General features: G+C 41.2%; 1 protein-coding gene across 2 annotated transcripts in view; it reads right to left on the bottom strand.

The window, feature by feature from the left end:
• Positions 1-20,293, bottom strand: part of SASH1 (SAM and SH3 domain containing 1) — a 339,003-nt gene extending 318,710 nt beyond the window's left edge. The window contains exon 1 of one of the 2 annotated variants that reach the window (XM_044291728.1): positions 20,068-20,293. Coding sequence is in view for 1 of the 2 variants with exons in the window: in XM_044291725.1 (XP_044147660.1) it covers positions 9,191-9,199 (9 nt within the window). In the remaining variant the exon portion in view is untranslated. Of the gene's footprint in view, positions 1-9,190; positions 9,285-20,067 lie in introns of those variants that run through there. The other variant, XM_044291725.1, reaches the window with a different exon arrangement.
• Between the last annotated feature and the right edge of the window lie 1,154 nt (positions 20,294-21,447).

The raw sequence follows: 21,447 nt of genomic DNA, 5'->3' as shown, positions 1-21,447 counted from the left end.
TTTAACATATAGTAGTTATAATTATCCTGAGATGCTCCTAACAACTTTGAAAAACTAGAACAGTCATAAGCCATTAACAACAGCATTTCCTTGTCGGGAAAAAATGGAAGCGTAAGTCAAGTTAATTTCATTTTAGACGTATTTGTATGTTAAAACATTTTAACGTAGCAGCGATCAAAATACAGAACTGGAAGAAAATTATTTATAAGGCTTATAGCCTTAAGGTATTGTATGAACTAAGCAAAGTTTTTCTCCTGTGCGGTAATCTGTTGAATGTCATGTTCTGCAGCTGTATAACTACTATAGCAGGGTACAGTTAATTTACAGCAAAAAGCTTTGCATTCTGATCTAAACCAATTACAATCATACAAAAAGTGATCATCAATTCATCATCTGGTTTATGTAGGAATGAACTAGAACATTTTATATAATTACTTTAAACTTTCTAAATGGTGCTGCTGAGAAAATGTCCCGGGTACTGCTCTGGTCTCCAAGGCTAATTCTGCTTGGGAAAGCAACGGCCAGCCACTTTTCCTGCAGTGGGCATTGCAGGGGAAATATAGTATTTCATATGAAATAACCACTTTTTTCATACAAACATGGCTAGAATCTGTCAGAATGGGAACCACTTGAAAAGAGCTGCTTTCTTTTCTTGTTCACAGGGGGTGGAGGGGGTTCCCAATTGGGGACTCCCTCTATAATGTCCAAAACGCTAACAGAGCTGCCCTCATGAGACAAGCTCTTTAAATGGGTTGTTTGGTTTTCAAAATAAATTCTTTAAATAGGTTACAAAACATTTCTGACCCAGAAGTGGAGAGTCCCTTATTTTGGGGCCCCATCAACTATCCAAAAAGGAGTGTACCTACAAAGAGGACCAAACTGATCATAACATTACAAGGGTAGCCCAGTAATTCCAATGACTGCTATGTAATCCTTCATGTTTCCTGTGGTGGTGCTTCAGGTGAATTGTTCCCAGACTCTCTTGCAGATTACAGCTGATCGATGAACTGTATGTAAGGATGTTGGTTCTGTAGTATTTCTAAATTGCCCATGAGCAGGTCTTGTACAATTTATACTACTGAGCTCTCTTGTGCAACTTTGGAGGGTGGAAAGCAACTTAATTATTGTCTCACTATGAAAGCCACCCTTATTGGATTACCATGAGACAGGCAAATCATTGGGCTCCTAGCAGATTACATTGCATGCTTGTCAGACTACATTTAAAAATTTGATAAACTGTGCACCTCAATACTTGTGCAATTGGTTGCTATCAGCATATTGAACGGATTGCAAATCAGATCACCTAACCCAGCCTAAAAACCTTGAATGTCCCTGTAGCTGAAGCTGAGCTCTGATTGATAAATGGCGCATTGGTCCAGTTGAAAACCTGCCCAGCCTGCTTGTACATTACTTATGACTTTTCATGAACACTATATAATGTGAGGCAGTTACAGGCCTCATATATGAGGAAAGATATGTGTCTCCTAGAATGGTGCAGGAAATCTGTTAGAGGAGATGCATATCATGGTTTGCCGTGTTTTCACATGAGACGTGTCACCAAGGTGCCCGGCCTTGGTGTACCAAAAGCCAGTAGCTAGCGTGTCCACTAGGATACACAGTGGACGCTATTGTTACTTAGCATAGCTGGTATCAGCTAATCCGGGCCTGGCTTTATTGGGAATAAGCAAAGAGCTGGGTAGGTGCTTGTTCCCCACAATCCACTCCAGGTTTTCACAGGTGGCCCAGGTACATGATTCTCATTTAAAAGTGAGCAGCAATCCTCAGTGTGTGAGGAAGTCTGGGGAGAGATATGCCCCAGAGAACAGACCTGCGTGATTAAAGGCTTGGCAACTGGCAGACCATGAGGCTGAGAGAAGCCGGACCTATCCTCTGGTGTGAACAGGGAGTTAGAGCCTAGATGGGCAGGTGTCTATTTTGTATTTATGCTTTCTGAAGCTGGAACCTCACCCAGTGATGTGATATGTGAAAATATCATCTACACGGCTTAAAGTAACACAATAAAGCACTGCTTGGGCTTGGAAACCCCTTTTTTTAATGAGAAGTCTGTCATTGCCAACCCTCTGTGAGAGAGAGATCCCTTACATATGGTGGAAGATGCGGACAACCCGTAAGTTGCTACGGGCAACGGCATGACAAAAGAGCACGTGCTGCTGAAGTTTGTATTTGAAAAAAAGTTTAAAGGGCCGGAAGCCAGTTTGTTTGGTGATGCTGCAGCTTCTAATCTGGACACTGGTGCTTGTTACAAGGAACTCTTGAGGTGCTTTAAAGGGCCTGAAGCCCAAGTAAAGAGACTGACCTATTGAGAGCTATTTTTTTCCCCTTTCGTTTGTAATTCTTATGTCCTGGGTAAAAGCTGCAACTACAGTGCAAAGTGCATCAAGTGCCATGAAGAAAATGGTGAAGCAGCTGGTGCAGGCTAACCTAAGGCATGAACAGGCCATGGAGCAACAGCAGAGGTTGCATGCCGAGGATAAAAAGAGACACGAAGAAGCCTTATGTGTCCAACAACAGGCTAATGTGCAGCAACAACAGGCCATGGCACAGCAGCAGGAAACTAATCGTTTGTTGATGGAGCAGATTGCTGCACTTAGATAGACTGTTGTGGCTTAACCCATGCAAGTGGAGGTAAGCCCCCCAGGCACTGATAATATGAGGAGGGTTGTGCAGCGGGCCTTGCAAAAGATAACACCTGATGATGACATTGAGGCCTACCTCACCGTGTTTGAGAGAGTGGCAGAAAGAGAGAGACTCTCAGCTGTAGAGTGGGCAGATATGATTGCATAATTTTTAACAGGGGAAACGCAAAAAGCCTGCTATGACCTCAGGAATCAGGATGTCCGGGACTATAGCAAGTTAAAGTTGGAGATCCTAGCGGTATGTGCCCAAAGGGTCCACGAATGGAATTACAGTCTGGAAAAGCCGTCCATGTCCCAGATGTTTGAACTGACCCTTTTCGTAAGAAAATGGCTGGCGCCAGAGACATCTACACCGGCTGAGATCGCGGAGAAGGTGGTGGTGGACCATTACTTCAGGGCCCTCCCTGCGAAGCTGCAACGCTGGGTTGTACATGGAGATCCCAAGTCTGCTGACCAGCTGGTCAACCTGAGGAAAGGTTCCTAACGACTGAAGAGTACCTCCCTGATGTTCCTACAGTCCCAGTACCTCCAAGGAGTGCCCAATCCGTGACATCTGTGGGTAAGAGAGTTCCGGCTGGTGAGGTTGGGCGTAGGCAAAATAATGATCGTGAAACCCAGGGGCAGTCTGGTCCTATAAAGGTCTCCACACACAGGAAACAAGGGGTACCCCAGTGCTGGAGGTGCCAGGCATGGTATCATGTTGCTGCTTATTGCCCTATTACCTCAGAGCCCATGGAGTGTAATACTAGTCAGCGACAGTCGCTGTTTGTGGAATATTTTTGTGCCAGAAACTGAGCCTAAGATACGCCCTGTGGTGGTAAATGACTGTTTAGTCAATGCCCTGTTGGACTATGGTAGTCTGGTTCATGAGAGATTAGTAGTGGGGGACTATGTGCTGGACTAGCATATAATAGTGCGGTATGTTCACGGAGATACCAAGGTTTACCCCGTAGCCTGTGTCAAATTGGTGATTCAGGCTGGAACTGTGACCTCTGGAGTCGGGGTGGACAAGAGGCTAACGTATGATGTAATATTGGGCCTTGACTTCCCTTATTTTGGAAGTTATGCAGAAGAAAAAACACTTCTGCAGTCAGTGAAGAAACTTCTGCAGAAACTGTGTCTTCCTTTTTAAATAGTGGTGTAAGTTAAGTGCCCATTAAAAACAATGGTTCCAATGAAATGCATGATGGTGATGACATTTTTCCTTTGCAGGTGTTAGCAGGGGAAGAAAACGCTCCCCTGGCTGATAAAAAGGTACTTGAATTGAAATTGTCTAGCAATAATGTTGGTAAGGCGCATAATAATGCAGAGAATAAACCAGGTTGCAATTGTAAGCCAGTGCTCTGGACCCCAGATTATAAGAGAATTTTGGGTCCAGGCAGGTGTGTCAGATAAGGGACTTAGAGCAGTATTGTATCAGATAGTAAATGGTAAGGCGCAGCCAGTGAGATACCTGAGCAGAAGACTAACTCCTGTAGAGAAAATGTACACCATTATGGAACAAGAATGTTTAGCCATTAAGTGGGTGGTGGAATCCATAAAATACTGGTTGTGGGGGAAAAGGTTTACATTGGTGACAACTCATGCTCTGCTGGACTGTGGAGGAACAAAGAGAGAAATAAGAAGGTGGCCACGTGGATCATGTCGTTAAAAAAATGTAACTTTTCCATACAGCATAGGTCCTGGTGGTTTCTCTCCTTGCAGAATTATAATTTCTCAGGGGAACATCGAGCATCGAAGATGTGTGCAGGAAACCTATTAGTGAAGATGCCTATCATGGTTTGCTGTGTTTCACCTGAGACGTGTCACCAAGGTGCCCGGCCTTGGTGGAGTAAAAGCCAGTAGCTAGTGTGTCCACTAGGATAGATAGTGGATGCTGTTGTTACTTAGCATAGCTGGTATCAGCTAATCTGGGCCTGACTCTATTGGGAATAAGCATAGAGCTGGGTGGGTGCTTATTCCCCACGGGCCACTCCACGTTTTCACAGGTGGCCCAGGCCCACAGATCTCTTTGAAAAGTGAGCGGCAATCCTCAGTGTGTGGGGAAGTCTGGGGAGAGATATGCCCCAGAGTACAGATCTGTGTGATTAAATGCTTGGCAACTGGCAGACCGCGAGGTTGAGGCAGGCCGGACCTATCCCCTGGTGTGAACAGAGACTTAGAGGTGATATAGAGACCTATTTGTTAATATTTTGTATTTATGCATTCTGGTGCTGGTGCTGGAACTTCACCCAGTGACCTTATAACTGGAAAGATCATCTGTACCGCTTAAAGTTATACAATAAAGTACTGTTTAGGCTTGGAAACCCCTTGTTTGATGAGAAGTCTGTCCTTGCCGACCCCCTGTGAGAGCGATCCCTTACAATAATTATTGAAACTTATACTAAACCAATAATCTATTCTTGACCAATCTATAATAACCATATTTATCAAGCCTCCTACGTTTTTTTGACATCTACAACAAGCCTGGTTCCACAGCCATCACATTTGTGATATGACACATGCTACACTATAATTACAGTATATACTGTAAAGCGCTCAAAAGCATGCTAGCATTAGCAGCTAGGACCATTTTTTTTCTTGTTTAACATAATCATGCCAACATGTTATCTTATTTGCTCACAAGAGTACATTAAATGAAAGTGCATATCCAGTGCCTAAGTCACTTGTCTTATTAAAGTTTTCTATTAATTTCATTACCTGTGTTTTAATGAAGTGCTCTAAGCTATCTGATATATTTCTCAATATTCCTATGCAAGGAACAAGAAATAAATTAAGTAATAGTGCCCAAAGGGTTATGGCTATAAAACGTGCTTCCCCTTTTAGGCTAGGACTCCATTCATGGTAACCCATTATTTCACTGCGACACCACCTAAATGTTTCCTTATAGGTAGAAAAAATGCATGATTGAACTTCTTGTTTTTGTTGCAGGTTAGTAGATATATTTTACTCCTATAGAAAACTATTGAGGTTGTGTACTGTTGTAGTAACCCACATTGTTACAGCAAACATTAAAAGGCCCTAATATTACTGTCACTCTTGCTACAGTCTCTAATACTGAGATTTCTGTTCAACAATTGCAATCTGTCACAATGTCCACAAATCGCACGGCGATGTTCTGTTCCTAGAATACCTGAAGTGTGCAGGGTGTTTGAACTCCTTATCCTTTTACTGCAGCCACATCTGAGATTGCTGTATGCTGATCACCTTGCTGGCTAACACATTGTTGTCTTTGAATACACAAATCTGGGGTGCATAGGGTGTCTTAACTTCTCCCCGTTGCAGCAGCAAAGACTGTAATACTTTACATTGTTTACCTTGCTGACTCACACACTGTAGCCTTAAAATTCTCCAAAATCATTTCTGGATCTCTCTCTCTGTATATATATATATATATATATATATATATATACAGGGAATGCAGAATTATTAGGCAAGTTGTATTTTTGAGGATTAATTTTATTATTGAACAACAACCATGTTCTCAATGAACCCAAAAAACTCATTAATATCAAAGCTGAATATTTTTGGAAGTAGATTTTAGTTTGTTTTTAGTTTTAGCTATTTTAGGGGGATATCTGTGTGTGCGGGTGACTATTACTGTACATAATTATTAGGCAACTTAACAAAAAACAAATATATACCCATTTCAATTATTTATTTTTACCAGTGAAACCAATATAACATCTCAACATTCACAAATATACATTTCTGACATTCAAAAACAAAACAAAAACAAATCAGTGACCAATATAGCCACCTTTCTTTGCAAGGACACTCAAAAGCCTGCCATCCATGGATTCTGTCAGTGTTTGGATCTGTTCACCATCAACATTGCGTGCAGCAGCAACCACAGCCTCCCAGACACTGTTCAGAGAGGTGTACTGTTTTCCCTCCTTGTAAATCTCACATTTGATGATGGACCACAGGTTCTCAATGGGGTTCAGATCAGGTGAACAAGGAGGCCATGTCATTAGATTTTCTTCTTTTATACCCTTTCTTGCCAGCCACGTTGTGGAGTACTTGGACGCGTGTGATGGAGCATTGTCCTGCATGAAAATCATGTTTTTCTTACCTTGCAGACTTCTTCCTGTACCACTGCTTGAAGAAGGTGTCTTCCAGAAACTGGCAGTAGGACTGGGAGTTGAGCTTGACTCCATCCTCAACACAAAAAGGCCCCACAAGCTCATCTTTGATGATACCAGCCAAAACCAGTACTCCACCTCCACCTTGCTGGCATCTGAGTCGGACTGGAGCTCTCTGCCCTTTACCAATCCAGCCATCTGGCCCATCAAGACTCACTCTCATTTCATCAGTCCATAAAACCTTTGAAAAATCAGTCTTGAGATATTTCTTGGCCCAGTCTTGATGCTTCAGCTTGTGTGTCTTGTTCAGTGGTGGTCGTCTTTCAGCCTTTCTTACCTTGGCCATGTCTCTGAGTATTGCACACCTTGTGCTTTTGGGCACTCCAGTGATGTTGCAGCTCTGAAATATGGCCAAACTGGTGGCAAGTGGCATCTTGGCAGCTGCACGCTTGACTTTTCCCAGTTCATGGGCAGTTATTTTGTGCCTTGGTTTTTCCACACGCTTCTTGCGACCCTGTTGACTATTTTGAATGAAACTCTTGATTGTTCGATGATCACGCTTCAGAAGCTTTGCAATTTTAAGAGTGCTGCATCCCTCTGCAAGATATCTCACTATTTTTGACTTTTCTGAGCCTGTCAAGTCATTCTTTTGACCCATTTTGCCAAAGGAAAGGAAGTTGCCTAATAATTATGCACACCTGATATAGGGTGTTGATGTCATTAGACCACACCCCTTCTCATTACAGAGATGCACATCACCTAATATGCTTAAATGGTAGTAGGCTTTCGAGCCTATACAGCTTGGAGTAAGACAACATGCATAAAGAGGATGATGTGGTCCAAATACTAATTTGCCTAATAATTCTGCACGTAGTGTATATATATATATATATATATATATATATATATATATATATATATCTGTAGAAGTGGCAGAGGACACATAGGGAGCTGCTAGCCTCTGGAAGCTTTTAAGCTGAACGCCTGGGGGAAAGGAACACCTGCAGTTTGCTCTCCAGGCCCGCTCTCCAGAATCTTCTGGAGCTAGTGGGAGGGACCAGCCTCCACCTGAAGCTCCAGAGAAGGCTGGGCCAAGATAGTTAACTTTGGCCATGCCTGACTCATGCTGGAACATGCTGAGTGAATCACATAACATAAATTGCAGAACATTATCTAACGTTTTCAGATACCTTATCTGGGGTACTGCACAAGCTGTTCTGGCAAAGGACCAGCTTGCCAGAGTTCATTGTATCCAGCATAGCTGGATACTACTGTTCCCCACTGGAGCCTATTGATTATAAAGAAACCTGGCCCGTTTCTGGCATTAGTGCCGGAATTTGGCCGGACAAAAACCATTGCTAGTGATTTTAGAGCTAGCATTAAACTAGCCTTAGCCATTAATGTCCAGTGGATACAGTGCAAGTACCACCTAGAGACAAGATGTGACAAGGCTGGAGTACACATATCACAGGTTGAGATTCTAGGACTGTTATGGCTAACCTACGGCACTCCAGCTGTGGTAAAACTATGACTCCCAAGATGCACACTTGCTTGGCTGTTCTCAGAACTCCATAGAAATGAATGAAGCATGCTGGGAGTCGTAGTTTCACAACAGCTTGAGTGCCGGAGGTTAGCCATAACTGTTCAAGGATGTACAGTATATGGCAATATAAAACATAACACTGTCTATTCTGCACATAGATAATTTATCAGTATTCAGAATTTAATAAATTCTCTCAGGAAAGACTGCATTAGCACATACAGAATTTAATTTAATTTTTCACAAATTCCCCCCAAAAACAGAAGGCTCCTTTTCATTGTGTTTCCATTATTTACATATAGCACTTTTTATCCTGTCAAAAATAACAGAGCCTGACAAAACAGATGCAAACTGACATAAACTGATGCTCAAAATAATACATTCGAACAAATTGGACAGTCATTTTTTCCGTTGACGGAACACAATGCTGATGGGAACGAGCTCAAACGTGCAGATGCCAATAGTTTTTTGATCACTGCACATTACACTAGCCAGTCATCTTGAATGATCCGTGTAATGAATGATCATTCAGAGAATTATTGTCCTTTTTAATAAGCATTGCCAGTCATTAAAAGTGCTTACTGTCTGCAAAGTCAGTGACCTTTATGTGGTTGGCTTTGTAATACCATGTGGTTGATTTAATGCTAAATCATTCCCTTAAAAATATCTATTCATATCATATTATAAGATTTGTTAGTTCACCAAGAAGTGTCCATAGTACAAAACACCATACAACGCAACACCAAGAAAGCAGGTACGCTAAATACAACGTTAAGATGCTTTCTGGGTAAACCGAAATTTCTGTAAAGTTTTGCTCAGTAGGTTTGTAATGTTCAGAATCATTAATAGTTGCTTGTTCACATACATTCTAATAGAGCGCCTTACTTACATGCAAACACAGTACTAACCTCACTCATGATGGGTTGTTCAGCACGGTCCCGGTCATCAGCAGCCCAGCGACTTTCTTCTCTTAATATCTGGAGAGCACATGTTCACCTTCAGCACTCCATTGACAATATACTACTAACTCAGTATTCAGAAATATTGAGACTTTGAATACAGTGGGATTTAATTTCAGGGTTCAAACCTGTTAGACCAGTCCCATACACAAGCCGCCTTTCATTGAGAAGAGTACAGAGACTTAAATTACAGTGGGATGTTCAGTAGCGGTTTCCCACCACTTCTTTCTGGTATTGGTCTGTGGGACAAAGAGTATTGTGTTCATCATGAGTTTTATAGCTATGTTTCTGTTCTTTTTCTTGTCATTTAGTCCAACATTTTGTATGGTATTAGAGAAGAAGTGATGCCATTTTGATGCCATTTTGCCAGGTTAGGGTACCTTCACACTTGTGTTAAACTTTTCTGGTATTGAGTTCCGTCCTAGGGGCTCAATACCAGGAAAAAACTGATCAGTTTTATCCTAATGCATTCTGAATGGAGAGCCATCCATTCAGGATGCATCAGGATGTCTTCAGTCCAGTCACTGTACGGTTTTTGAAAGGAGAAAATACCTCAGCATGCTGTGGTATTTTCTCCGTCCAAAATTCTGGAACACTTGCTGGAATGCCGGACATTTAAAAATGTGAAAAAGATAAATACCGGATACATTTTTCCAGATGAAAACGGAGAGACGGATCCGCTTTTGCAATGCATTTGTAAGACGGATCCGCATCCAGACCCCCACTGATGAGATAATTATGCCCTGTTCTGTGGATAGGAGATGAGTTGTCTTAATGGGACAACCCCTTTAAGGTGGCGATGGGCTTCCTTAACTATTTAACCCCTGCTGCAGCTGCACAGGTTCCACCAGTTGTATGTTAGCCCTTAGAAAAAAAGTCTGTAGCACTATTCTTGCCATCACAAATACCAGAACCCTGAAGTAAATCTGGCAGACCACATTAGAAGTCATTGGGGTCAGTCAAGATTCAGTGAAATCCATTTTCAAAATGCTCTGTTTAAACTCAAGTTTCAATGCTAATGTGGACAGCACCTTAGGTGCAGAACAGTCAGAGTCATAGTCAGTTCTGCTACATCTGTATTGTATTAGAATGTGTCTGAAAGGGAGTGATTCAGGTGATACACTTGTTATCATTGGTAATTCTTTTTTTCAACTTTAATCTTTATAGTTTCATATAAAAGTAGTATTGCAGTATACTACAATTAATAGAATAGAATTAATTAAAGCAAGGGAGAACTTTTTTGTTAACTCTAAGGCCTCTTTCACACGAGCGTGTCCGGAGAAAGGTCCGGATGCGTTGCGGCAAACCCGCACGAGTAGGTGCCCAATTGCAGTCAGTTTTGACTGCTATTGCGTTCCGTTGTTCAGTTTTTATTGCGCGGGTGCAATGAGCTTTGCACGCGCGTGATAAAAAACTGAATGTGGTACCCAGACCCGAACTACTTCACAGAAGTTCAGGCTTGGGTTCAAGGTTGTGTAGATTGTAGTATAACATGGTTATAAGGGAAAATAATAGCATTCTGAATACAGAATGCATAGTACAATAGGGCTGGAGGGGTTAAAAAAAATTATAATTTAAAGAGGACCTTTCACCAATTACTACACTGTGAACTAAGTATACAGACATGTAGAGCGGCGGCCGGGGATCTCACTGCACTTACTATTATCCCTGGGCGCCGCACCGTTCTCCTGCTATGCCCTCCGGTATCTCCGCTCACTAAGTTATAGTAGGCAGAGATTTCAGTCACTAAGTTATGGTAGGCAGAGTCTGCCCTTGTTCTGCTCTAGCGCTGGCCAATCGCAGCGCAGAGCTCACAGCCTGGGAGGTTATTTTCTCCCAGGCTGTGAGCTCTGCAATGCGATTGGCCAGCACTACAGAAGAACAAGGACAGACTCCACCTACCATAACTTTGGGACCGAAGATACCAGAGGGCATAACAGGAGAACAACACGGCGCCCAGGGATAATAGTAAGTGCAGTGAGATCCCCGGCCGCCGCTCTCCATGTGTAATAATTGGTGAAAGGTCCTCTTTAAATTATCATTATTTTTTTTAACCCCTCCAGTCTTATTGTACTATGCATTCTGTATTCAGAATGCTATTATTTTTCCTTATAACCATGTTATAAGGGGAAATAATACAATCTACACAACCTTGAACCCAAACCTGAACTTCTGTGAAGTTCACAGTGTAATAATCGGTGAAAGGTCCTCTTTAACTCACCTTAATCTACTTGTTTGCGCAGCCGACTTCTCTTCTGTCTTCTTCTTTGAGGAATAGGACTTTTGATGACGTCACTGCGCTCATCACGTGGTCCATCACATGATCTTTTTTTTACCATGGTGATGGATCATGTGATGGACCATGTGATGAGCATAGTGACGTCATCAAAGGTCCTATTCCTCAAAGAAGAAGACAGAAGAGATGCCGGCTGCGCGAACAAGTGGATTAAGGTGAGTTAAAAAATTTTTATCCCCTCCAGCGCTATTGTACTATGCATTCTGTATTCAGAATGCTATTATTTTCCCTTATAACCATGTTATAAGGGAAAATAATAATGATCGTGTCCCCATCCCGATCGTCTCCTAGCAACCGTGCATGAAAATCGCACCGCATCCGCACTTGGATGCTTGCGATTTTCACGCAGCCCCATTCATTTCTATGGGGCCTGCGTTGCGTGAAAAACACACAATATAGAACATGCTGCGATTTTCACGCAACGCACAAGTGATGATTGAAAATCACAGCTCATGTGCACAGCCCCATAGAAATGAATGGGTCTGGATTCAGTGCGGGTGCAATGCGTTCACCTCACACATTCCACCCGCGCGGAAATCTCGCCCGTGTGAAAGAGTCCTATGGATGAGGCAGATTACGGATTGGTCGATATTCTATTTGATACAGAGACCAGTTTTGTGCAGAGAGGAATGGGTTAAAGTTGTCATCTAATAACAAATATTTATTGCCCCAGGTTTTGTCTCTCTCCAGGGTTATTTTTCAGAACTGTATTTCTTGGGAAATATAAGACGGCAACATTTACTTTAGAAATAATCGCCTGTGAGACTGTTAAATCAAGAGAAACTGCTGATCTCCAAAGTGTTTGCTCGCGCTCCTTTTGAACAGATGTATGGCCCCATCCCAATAGGGACGAAGAAAACCAACAAAATCCGCACCGAGACTCATCTCCAAGAAGTAAACATGACATATTATCCTACAAACAGCAAATTATATTTTATTCTCCACACACTAATGCCATTTTTATTTCCCACACACTAGATATTACTATGCAATGTTAAATTACAGGGAAATGGAATGAAACCTTACTCTGCATGTTTATTGTGGCAGATATATTCATAACCATGTACATTTATTAACGGATGACTCCCCTGCACTAGACATGAAAAGCAATCATCTCACAAGAAAAAGCAGTACATTTTATTTCTTTATTCTACCTTCATTATATGTTAATGTGATTTATGGAAGTATATTGTAAAAACAGATGCTTCAACCTGAAATACAACCTCCCAGCAAAGCCACAGCTGCCACAATTTTTTATGTCCTGGACCCACTGACAATAGCTGTCCATAGACAGTAGATATTCTGTATGGATGTCAGACCGCTCCTGAGATTGTACGCTGGCTAAAATGGATGGGACAGGTTTGATTTTGTTTGTAAGATTCCATTGTTTCATCTCATGTGGGTGGAGCAGGATGTGTCATCCACGCATATAATTTACATCAATAGAATTATTATGCTTATTTAGCTGATCTGAACAATCATGTTAACTCCTTTAGTGAATGGCTGGATTGGGCCTTGTCGGACTATAAGACGCACCTAAGATTTGGAGGAGGAAAAAATTATATTTTCCATCAGACCTCACAGCGGACCCCAAAATCAGACCCCTATTCTTCATTAGACTTCAGCTCATACCATAATTAGACCCCCAGTCCTCATCAGACCCCTATTCTTCATCATACCTCAGATCATAGCCCAAAATCAGACCCCGAAGCTCCATCAGCCTCAGATCAGACCTCCCCAGACTCCATTAGCCTCCTATCAGACCCCCCAACCTCCATTAGCCCCAGGTCAGCCTACCATCAGAACCCCTACCTCCATTAGCCTCAGATCAGACCCCCAGTTCCAATCAGCCTCAGATGGGACCCCACAGCCTCTATCAGCCTGAGAACATCTCCCATCAGACTCAGTTCAGACGCCCAATCAGACCCTATCGCCTCAGATCATTCCCCCCCCCCCCCAGTGCCACTCAGCCTCAGATCACAGCCCCATCCCCCATAAGACCTCAGATAAGATTTTAAAAAAAATGGGCGCCGTCTGATTTCTACGGACGACGCCACATTACCGCTCCATCATTTTTTCCAGGCGCCCTGACGGCGCACAGAGTCAGATTATAGTGCATGCCTACTATATCCTGCCGCTGTGCATGCCAGGACAGCACAGTGGGACCCAGGAGAATGCCATAATGGAAGCAGCCATTAACATTTAGACTACAAGATGCACTGTTCCCCATTTTTTGGGGGGAAAAAGTGCATCATATAGTAATAAACAACAACAATGCTTGCATTTCCCATGTTGTGCCATTCCTCTATTATTCATGTTATAATTTTATAAATGAATTGAAAGCAGTCTGCAATAAATGTCTAAACAGTTGTTCCAGTTGGGGGGGTGTCCCTGCACAGTCTGACATTATCCAGTCAGTGATGTCAGTGTTAAACTGTGCAGGGACAAACCTCCAACTATTAACACCCAGTTAGACCTCTATTGCAGACTGCTGGCAATTCTTTCATAAACTTCTAGTAGGAAAAACAGACAGGAGTGTCAGCAATGTCAAGAGAGGTGATAAGCCCTCTTTAAAGTAACCATACATAGTTTTCATTTTTTCATTGTCATATTTCAAGTTCCGTGCCCTTAAAATTTTTCTGTCAACTGATGTGATTGAAAAAACAATTCCGCTTTTTTTTTTTTTTTTTTTTTTTACAATGTATTCTCTGGGCCAATTGTGGCAATACTTTATGTATATATTTTTATACTTTTGCACAATAAAAACACTTTTAACAGTTTTAAGAGCCATTCCATTTTTATTTGTCAGCTCAGGGTTTGTGAGATGAGTTATAGTTTTTATTGATACCATGTTAGAGTGCATAACCTTTTGTTTTTCCATTTTTGCAAGGTGTCTTAACAAATTATATCAATTTTAGCATTTGTTTTAAGTTTGTTTTATGGCATTCACTGTGTGGGATAAATTATGGGATCAGTTTGGTTCATTACAAATGTGATAAGAATTGTGAATGGTTTTCAATTTTTTTAAAATATTTTTTTCCATTAAAAACTTTAATGGGGTAAATGTTTTTTTATTTGAAATTCCTTAGTTTTTTTAATCACTTTATTGAATTTAATGACTATATTTTATTAGTTTCAGAAGAGGACATGAACATACAGTTCTTTGATCACTAACATGCAGCCTAATAGACCCTGCCTCTGGCAAGGCCTAATAGGCTACTTGACAGACATAGAGACCATTGTTAGCCGCCAATTGCCATAGCAACCATTGGCATCCCGCGATCGTCTCCCTTGGTCTGAAATCACTTACTGTATATACAGTGGTCCAATCCCAGCCAGTAAAGTAGGAGCAGGACAGCCACTCCACCCAGCACAGTTAACCTGTGCCTGGCTATACCTATGTGTGTGTTTAAGTCCCCTTAGCGACCCCCATAAAAGATATAGGAGGTAATGGGGCCAAAAATCTTTATAAATGTAATAGAAAACTGTATTCATTGTAAAAACTATAGGAGAACATGGAAGCCGTAAGCAAAGAAACCAGAGAAAGCAGAACATTCCGAGGAAGTCAATATAGCAATATGACCTGTTATGTGACTTCTCTAGCTGATCACTAGATGTAGGAAGTAACATATTTCATACAGGGAGCTTTATGTTCCATGTGATGTAGGATATCATACATAATGTCTATATTAATCAGCTAGAGCCCCAACTGTCTTGTTGTTGGTACGTTTCATAGGAGAAAATATCATAAGACAATGTTGTACGGTTGAGATCACAGTGTGATCCTCTATTATTCCTACACTTCTCTTATAAAAGCTGGTCAGGTAAAATAATCCAGAAAATATATTGTCCTATACTATTCTGTTTTTCATAATATAACAAATGATTTTGCCTTGGTTTTGATGTTTGTTATATGACATCCAGAAGCAAACTGCAGTGCGACAGAAGGAATCCCATTTACAAAGCTATCACATGTATTGTCAACATCGAGAAATTGAACGCAATTTCCTATCTGATGACAGATGGGCTAGTTGTAGACTCTTCAGTGCTGGCTCCGACTTTGTATCTGCCTATTATAGCTATTGAAATTATGTGCTAGAGAAAACCAATATTTACTCTATGACCATTGATATATTGGTAATACATCACGACATACCTTTTAGTAGTATGTGAATTATATGCTTACTTATCCTATTTCTAGCAAGAAAACAATTTCTTACTCTGAAATGGATAAGAGTGAGAGGAGTTGGATGATTGTGCTACCAGATACCATCTAACAGGCTGCTGAGGAAGTTATCAATAAAATGTCAAATCAGTGAATTGCGTAGTACTTAAGAGATGGGATATAAGGCAAATTGCTTTGTAACCTACAGATGTACTCTTGCTAACACGGAGGTAAATGACATTGATAGATCACAGTATTATATATAGTGATGGAAGAAGCGGCACTCTGGGAGAACTATATTGGAAGAGTCATAAGATAAATGACCCCAGGTGGACAGCTGTAATGTTTGCTTTAAATAGTGACACTGGTTTCATATAGCTACGGAGCAGACTGCCGTAAAATCGACACATTGTTTCTTTTCAGGAAGATTAATAAATTCATTTATGATACATATCATTTTAATATTGCATTTCACTGGTATGAACATTCTGAAAATGATCTATTACGTTTGATGGATGACTTGCAGAAGGTCATTACTGTGATTACCAGGTTAGTGTTGGCACTGCTCTCATTGAAAAAACTGGCTTAGGTCAATTCTGCATGAGAAAATATATGCAAATGAGCTGAATGAGGTTTAGCCAGTACCCTGCTCTGTGCTGATGAGGGGCAAGAACCCCGAAACTGTGCTGGTTTGGCTGATATGAGCTAATTTGCATGTTACCAGGGTGAGAAGTTTATTAAGTCAAACCTGTAGTTGGTTTCTATGAGTGGCGAAGTGTAGTGAATCTCAAGAAACACTATGGCAATGTCGAGAACTAAGGATGGAACTTTTTTATACACTGATACCATGGGTGGACTGGCCATAGACTGTGCATGGAAAGTTCCCGGTGGGCCAATGCCCAGATGGTCGACCAAGCCCTCCTCTTGGCCACCAGCCAAGTACATAAAGATATGATGCTCTCAGCATTATTTAATGTAGGAGCATCAGGCACTTATTCACCTCACCAGTGGCCACAGGTGCCCTCCTGAATTCAAATGTATTGCCATCCTCGGGATGACGATAAAATTTCATACTGTGGTGGGGGCGGCAGTGTTTTGTGCTGCACTGTGATATTTGGTTTTGCTGAGGCAGTTTTTTTTTTTTTTTGCTGCATTCTTGTATTTGGTTTTATAGAAACTATGTTTTGTACCACACTATGGTATTTGGTTCTGCTGGGGCAGTGTATTGTGCTGCACTGTAGGTATTTGGTTTTGCAGAGGCAGTATTTTGTGCTGCACTGTGGTATTTAATTCTGCTTGGACAGTATCTTCTTCTGCACTACGGTACTGCTGGCCCTGTCTACTTCTGTTGCCCCACCTTCTGTCAATTTGTATCCCTCTAGACCAGTGATGGCGAACCTATGGCACTGGTGCCAGAGGTGGCACTCAGAGCTCTCTCTGTGGGCACCCGCGCCTTGGAAAAAGTCTATGGTGTACCAATATGCTTTAGACTTTTCCTGCCATTCATCAGCACAGGACGCACTATGAACGGCACAGGCAGCCCACTGAATGTAGGCTATTAAGCTATTATAGCTAAATGATAAAGTACATGGAAGATATACCATATTGGTATTCAGGTTAAATTGCCGTGTTGGCACTTTGCGATAAATAAGTGGGTATTTGGTTGCAGTTTGGGCACTCGGTCTCTAAAAGGTTCACCATCACTGCTCTAGACCATGTGGTCACCTTTAGTTTTTTTTTTTACAGGACCAGTTTAAAGTTCCCGTCTATCCCTATCTGATACATACTAATTTATATTGCATTTTGTATATGTAACTATCCAGTTTTGACATTTGAAATATTTTGATTCTAGATTTAATCTAACTAACATCCATGAACATTCAAACTCTCCAACAGAAAAATGATGTCCCTTACAGTAATCAGACACAACACAACAAAGCCTTTAATGTAATGTAACATCTACGTTCCTCCGTCAGGTCTTTTGAATATGTTTATTCCAAAAACTTCAGACCTCAGCTCACACCCCCATATCAATAAAACCCCTATTTAGACACTAAGATTAGACCCCCAATGTTAAGACCCCCATTCAGACCTCAGATGAGACAAAACAATAAATCAACTTACCTCTCCTACTCCAGATGCTGTTGCTCCGGGGATCCAGATCACAACAGCACTTTCTGTTCTTACTGCTGCTCGCTATGTTGTGACCTGACATTGCACAGCATGAGGTCACAGCGCGTCGTCGTCTTCATGTTGTACGCAGTCACTGAGAACTGGGAAGCGGTGAGTACAGAGCATGGAGAGCGATACATTCACTGCTTTCCAGTCCCCTTGTACTAATGAGCGCTTCCACTTTGAAGGGGGGGGTTGCGTCTTATAGGGTGAAAAATATGGTAGTTTCTTTTCAAAATCTGATTGGCGGGGGTGTGACACGGCAGCGCTGCTGAATAGCCATACAAGCTTCAGCGGAAAGGAATGGGAGTACTGCTGCAGTTGGCAACTCAATGCACTAGACAATGGAGGGAACTGTGGCCCTATGTATGACTAGCCTTACACAAGATATGCTTCAGTCAGAGACAGAATCAAAGTAGAATGTAAAATATAATAGCATGTGCTAGTTAATAAGGAGCTAGCTGCTCACCAGATTAACCATTGTAGCTGTGATGTCTTTGCCACATTATACTAATAAGCAGGTGATAGAGGTAGTGCGTGTAATACTGCGCCATATGGCTTGGCATAGAATCCCCTACAGTAGCATGCATTACAATTCCTAAGCAGACACACCAACAATATGCTTCTTTCCTCCAAAGGTTAATGGATATTGAAACCCGTATCAATGCATTCATGAAAACGAGTTTTTCCTGAAAACAATTAATAGGATGTTTTGCCAAAATACTCTGGCCCTGATTTATCAGCAGGAGATAATTCAAATTTGTCTCCAAATTTGTGTAAGGCTAGGGCTACACACCGACAAAAAGGGTACAACTACATTCTGACATGCGTCGCACAACATTTTTTATAATGATAGTCAATGGTGTTGCACTGCGCCATGCTGCCACTGTGACACGACCATGTCACCATATCACCATGCTAAGCTAAGGTAGCTCAGGATTTGAGAGAATATTTTTGAGAAAATACCCACAAACAGCTGCATTTCTTTGCAGATTATTGAAAAATTTGTCAGAAGAGTCACATTTTACTCTGAAATAATGGCAAAATCAGACTGATAAATCAGGGTCTATGTACAGTGTAAAACAGGTCAAAACAATAGAAAAAATCCAGCAGCAGGCTCAGGATAAAATCCAATTTCTTTATTTCTTCATTATAAAATTCATAGGCGGACCAGACAGGCAAGGTCTACGCGTTTCGACTGTACGTATCAATCATGACCACCATGATTGGTCATGATTAAGACGTACAGTTGAAACGCGTAGACCTTGCCTGTCTGGTCAGCCTATGAAATTTATAATGTAGAAATTGGATTTTAACCTGAGCCTGCTGCTGGAATTTTTTCCTGCTTTGATTGATTCCTGGTCCGGGGTCCGTGCACGACGAAGGAGGACGGTGGGTACACTGAAATCCATTTTCTTCTTATATATATCCCTCTGTATCCAAACACAGAAAATACTGTCCACCATGTGGATTTCACACAGTGACTCATGGAGTTTTTTCTGCACTGCACACATGGAACATAATTTTATATCCAGGAATGTCAGGAAAAATTGCCTTAATACATTACAGAGTCGTCTGTGCATGAAATGAATTTGGAATATGTACGTTGTGATGGAGACCAGTAAAAGATATTGGCAAAATATGCTTGCTGTTATTAAATGCATAAACATTTATAGGACAAATATGGCAAGACCATTTATCAAGCGTTCACATTCTTATGGGCAACCGAGTAGACTTTGACTTTCGAAGTCATATTTTAATCATGAGAAATCCCAATTTTCTGTGTGCTGAAGTGATCGTGTCACCATATGAGCTATGCTGGATCTGGATAAACCAACATCTCTATTATATAACCAGTCTCCTAGTAATGCCTGCTACTTTGTCTATGTTAACAATCGAGAAGGTAAAAATGGTTAAAAAAAAGTCTCTGCGATCTCTACTTTTACATACACAACATGCAGTCTACCTGACTACTTGAAAATAAGTAATTGGCTGGGAAAATACAGTTCACATGGTAAAGAAAATACATATTACACAAATGTAGAAAAGTGCCTCAACTAATATGAGAAAAAAGCAAAAGCTAAATAATCTTAGTGCGCACCTTAGTTATACTTTAGCTTTATAACTCTGTTGTTGTTATTTGCACATGTACATTACCTATAGATTAGTTCTAAGACATAAAACATCACTCACCAGAGCTTTCCACGTCACCAGACATAGCTGTCTACTTGGTTTATGTCTAAGGGTTTGGTGTATACAATGTACTGTCTGGCTGGCATGGCAGTTTTATTCCAGTTTTAAAGGAATCCTTGATCCTCGGTGGTGCTTCATAAGCAATTTACTGAACCTGATCTTCTTTACTGGCAGAGATATACTCTCAAGATTTACGAAACATCCCACCACAGGCAAGTGAAGCTAGAGTGAACAGAATAGCAGGAAGCCAGTACATATGATACGTAGGCATAATATGAGGCCATAGAATGCTATGAATAAATCCACCACACCTTACAGACGAGTCAAGTGCCAAGATCGGCCTACCAGTAAATTTAATTGTCTCTGTATCCAAGGAAGTATGAGCAGCTTTGAAAATGCTTAGCTGATGATTATACGCTGCCTGTTTGTTTTAGGAATCACGTACAAAGCATTCAGCAAATATAGAAATGTGTAGTTATGTTATTTAGAGCACTCACAAGCAGAAAAAGTTTTTTTTAGGTTGAAATTCTAAGGTTAGCAATTTTCTCATGTGGCCTTCTCTATTTTCATTATAGGTTCTAGCCAAACAGAATGCGAACACTTTATGTAGATAGTATATGTCCATACAACTACTGAAAGCTAACAGTCTGTACAGAATATATCATTTTAAGTAAATCTATCGTCAAACCAACTTATTTCCATAACAAATGTGCTAGAGAATGTAATGGTTTATACTAAAATGTAGTGTACCACAGTTAGTAACATAGTAACATAGTACATAAGGCCGAAAAAAGACATTTGTCCATCCAGTTCAGGCTGTTTTCCTGCAAGTTGATCCAGAGCAAGGCAAAAAAAAATGTTAGGTAGAAGCTAATTTTCCCCACTTAAGGGAAAAAAAATCCCTTCCCGACTCCAATCAGGCAATCAGAATAATCCCTGGATCAACGACCCCTCTCTAGTAGCTATAGCCTGTAATATTATTATACTCCAGAAATACATCCAGGCCCCTCCTGAATTCCTTTATTGTACTCACCATCACTACCTCCTCAGGCAGAAAGTTCCATAGTCTCACTGCTCTTACCGTAAAGAATCCTCTTCTATGTTTGTGTACAAACCTTCTTTCCTCCAGACACAGAGGATGTCCCCTCGTCACAGTCACCCTCCTGGGGATAAATAGATGATGGGATAGATCTCTGTACTGACCCCTGATATATTTATACATAGTAATTAAATCTCCCCTCAGTCGTCTTTTGTCTAAAGTGAATAACCCTAATCTTTCAGGGTACTGTAGTTGCCCCATTCCAGTTATTACTTTACGTGCCCTCCTCTGAACCCTCTCCAGCTCTGCTATGTCTGCCTTGTTCACAGGAGCCCAGAACT

Source organism: Bufo gargarizans, chromosome 4 (assembly GCF_014858855.1).
Source record: "Bufo gargarizans isolate SCDJY-AF-19 chromosome 4, ASM1485885v1, whole genome shotgun sequence".
Taxonomy (NCBI): Eukaryota; Metazoa; Chordata; class Amphibia; order Anura; family Bufonidae; genus Bufo; species Bufo gargarizans.
The sequence above is the reverse complement of the archived record's forward strand: the minus strand, read 5'-3'. Positions and strand labels throughout refer to the sequence as shown.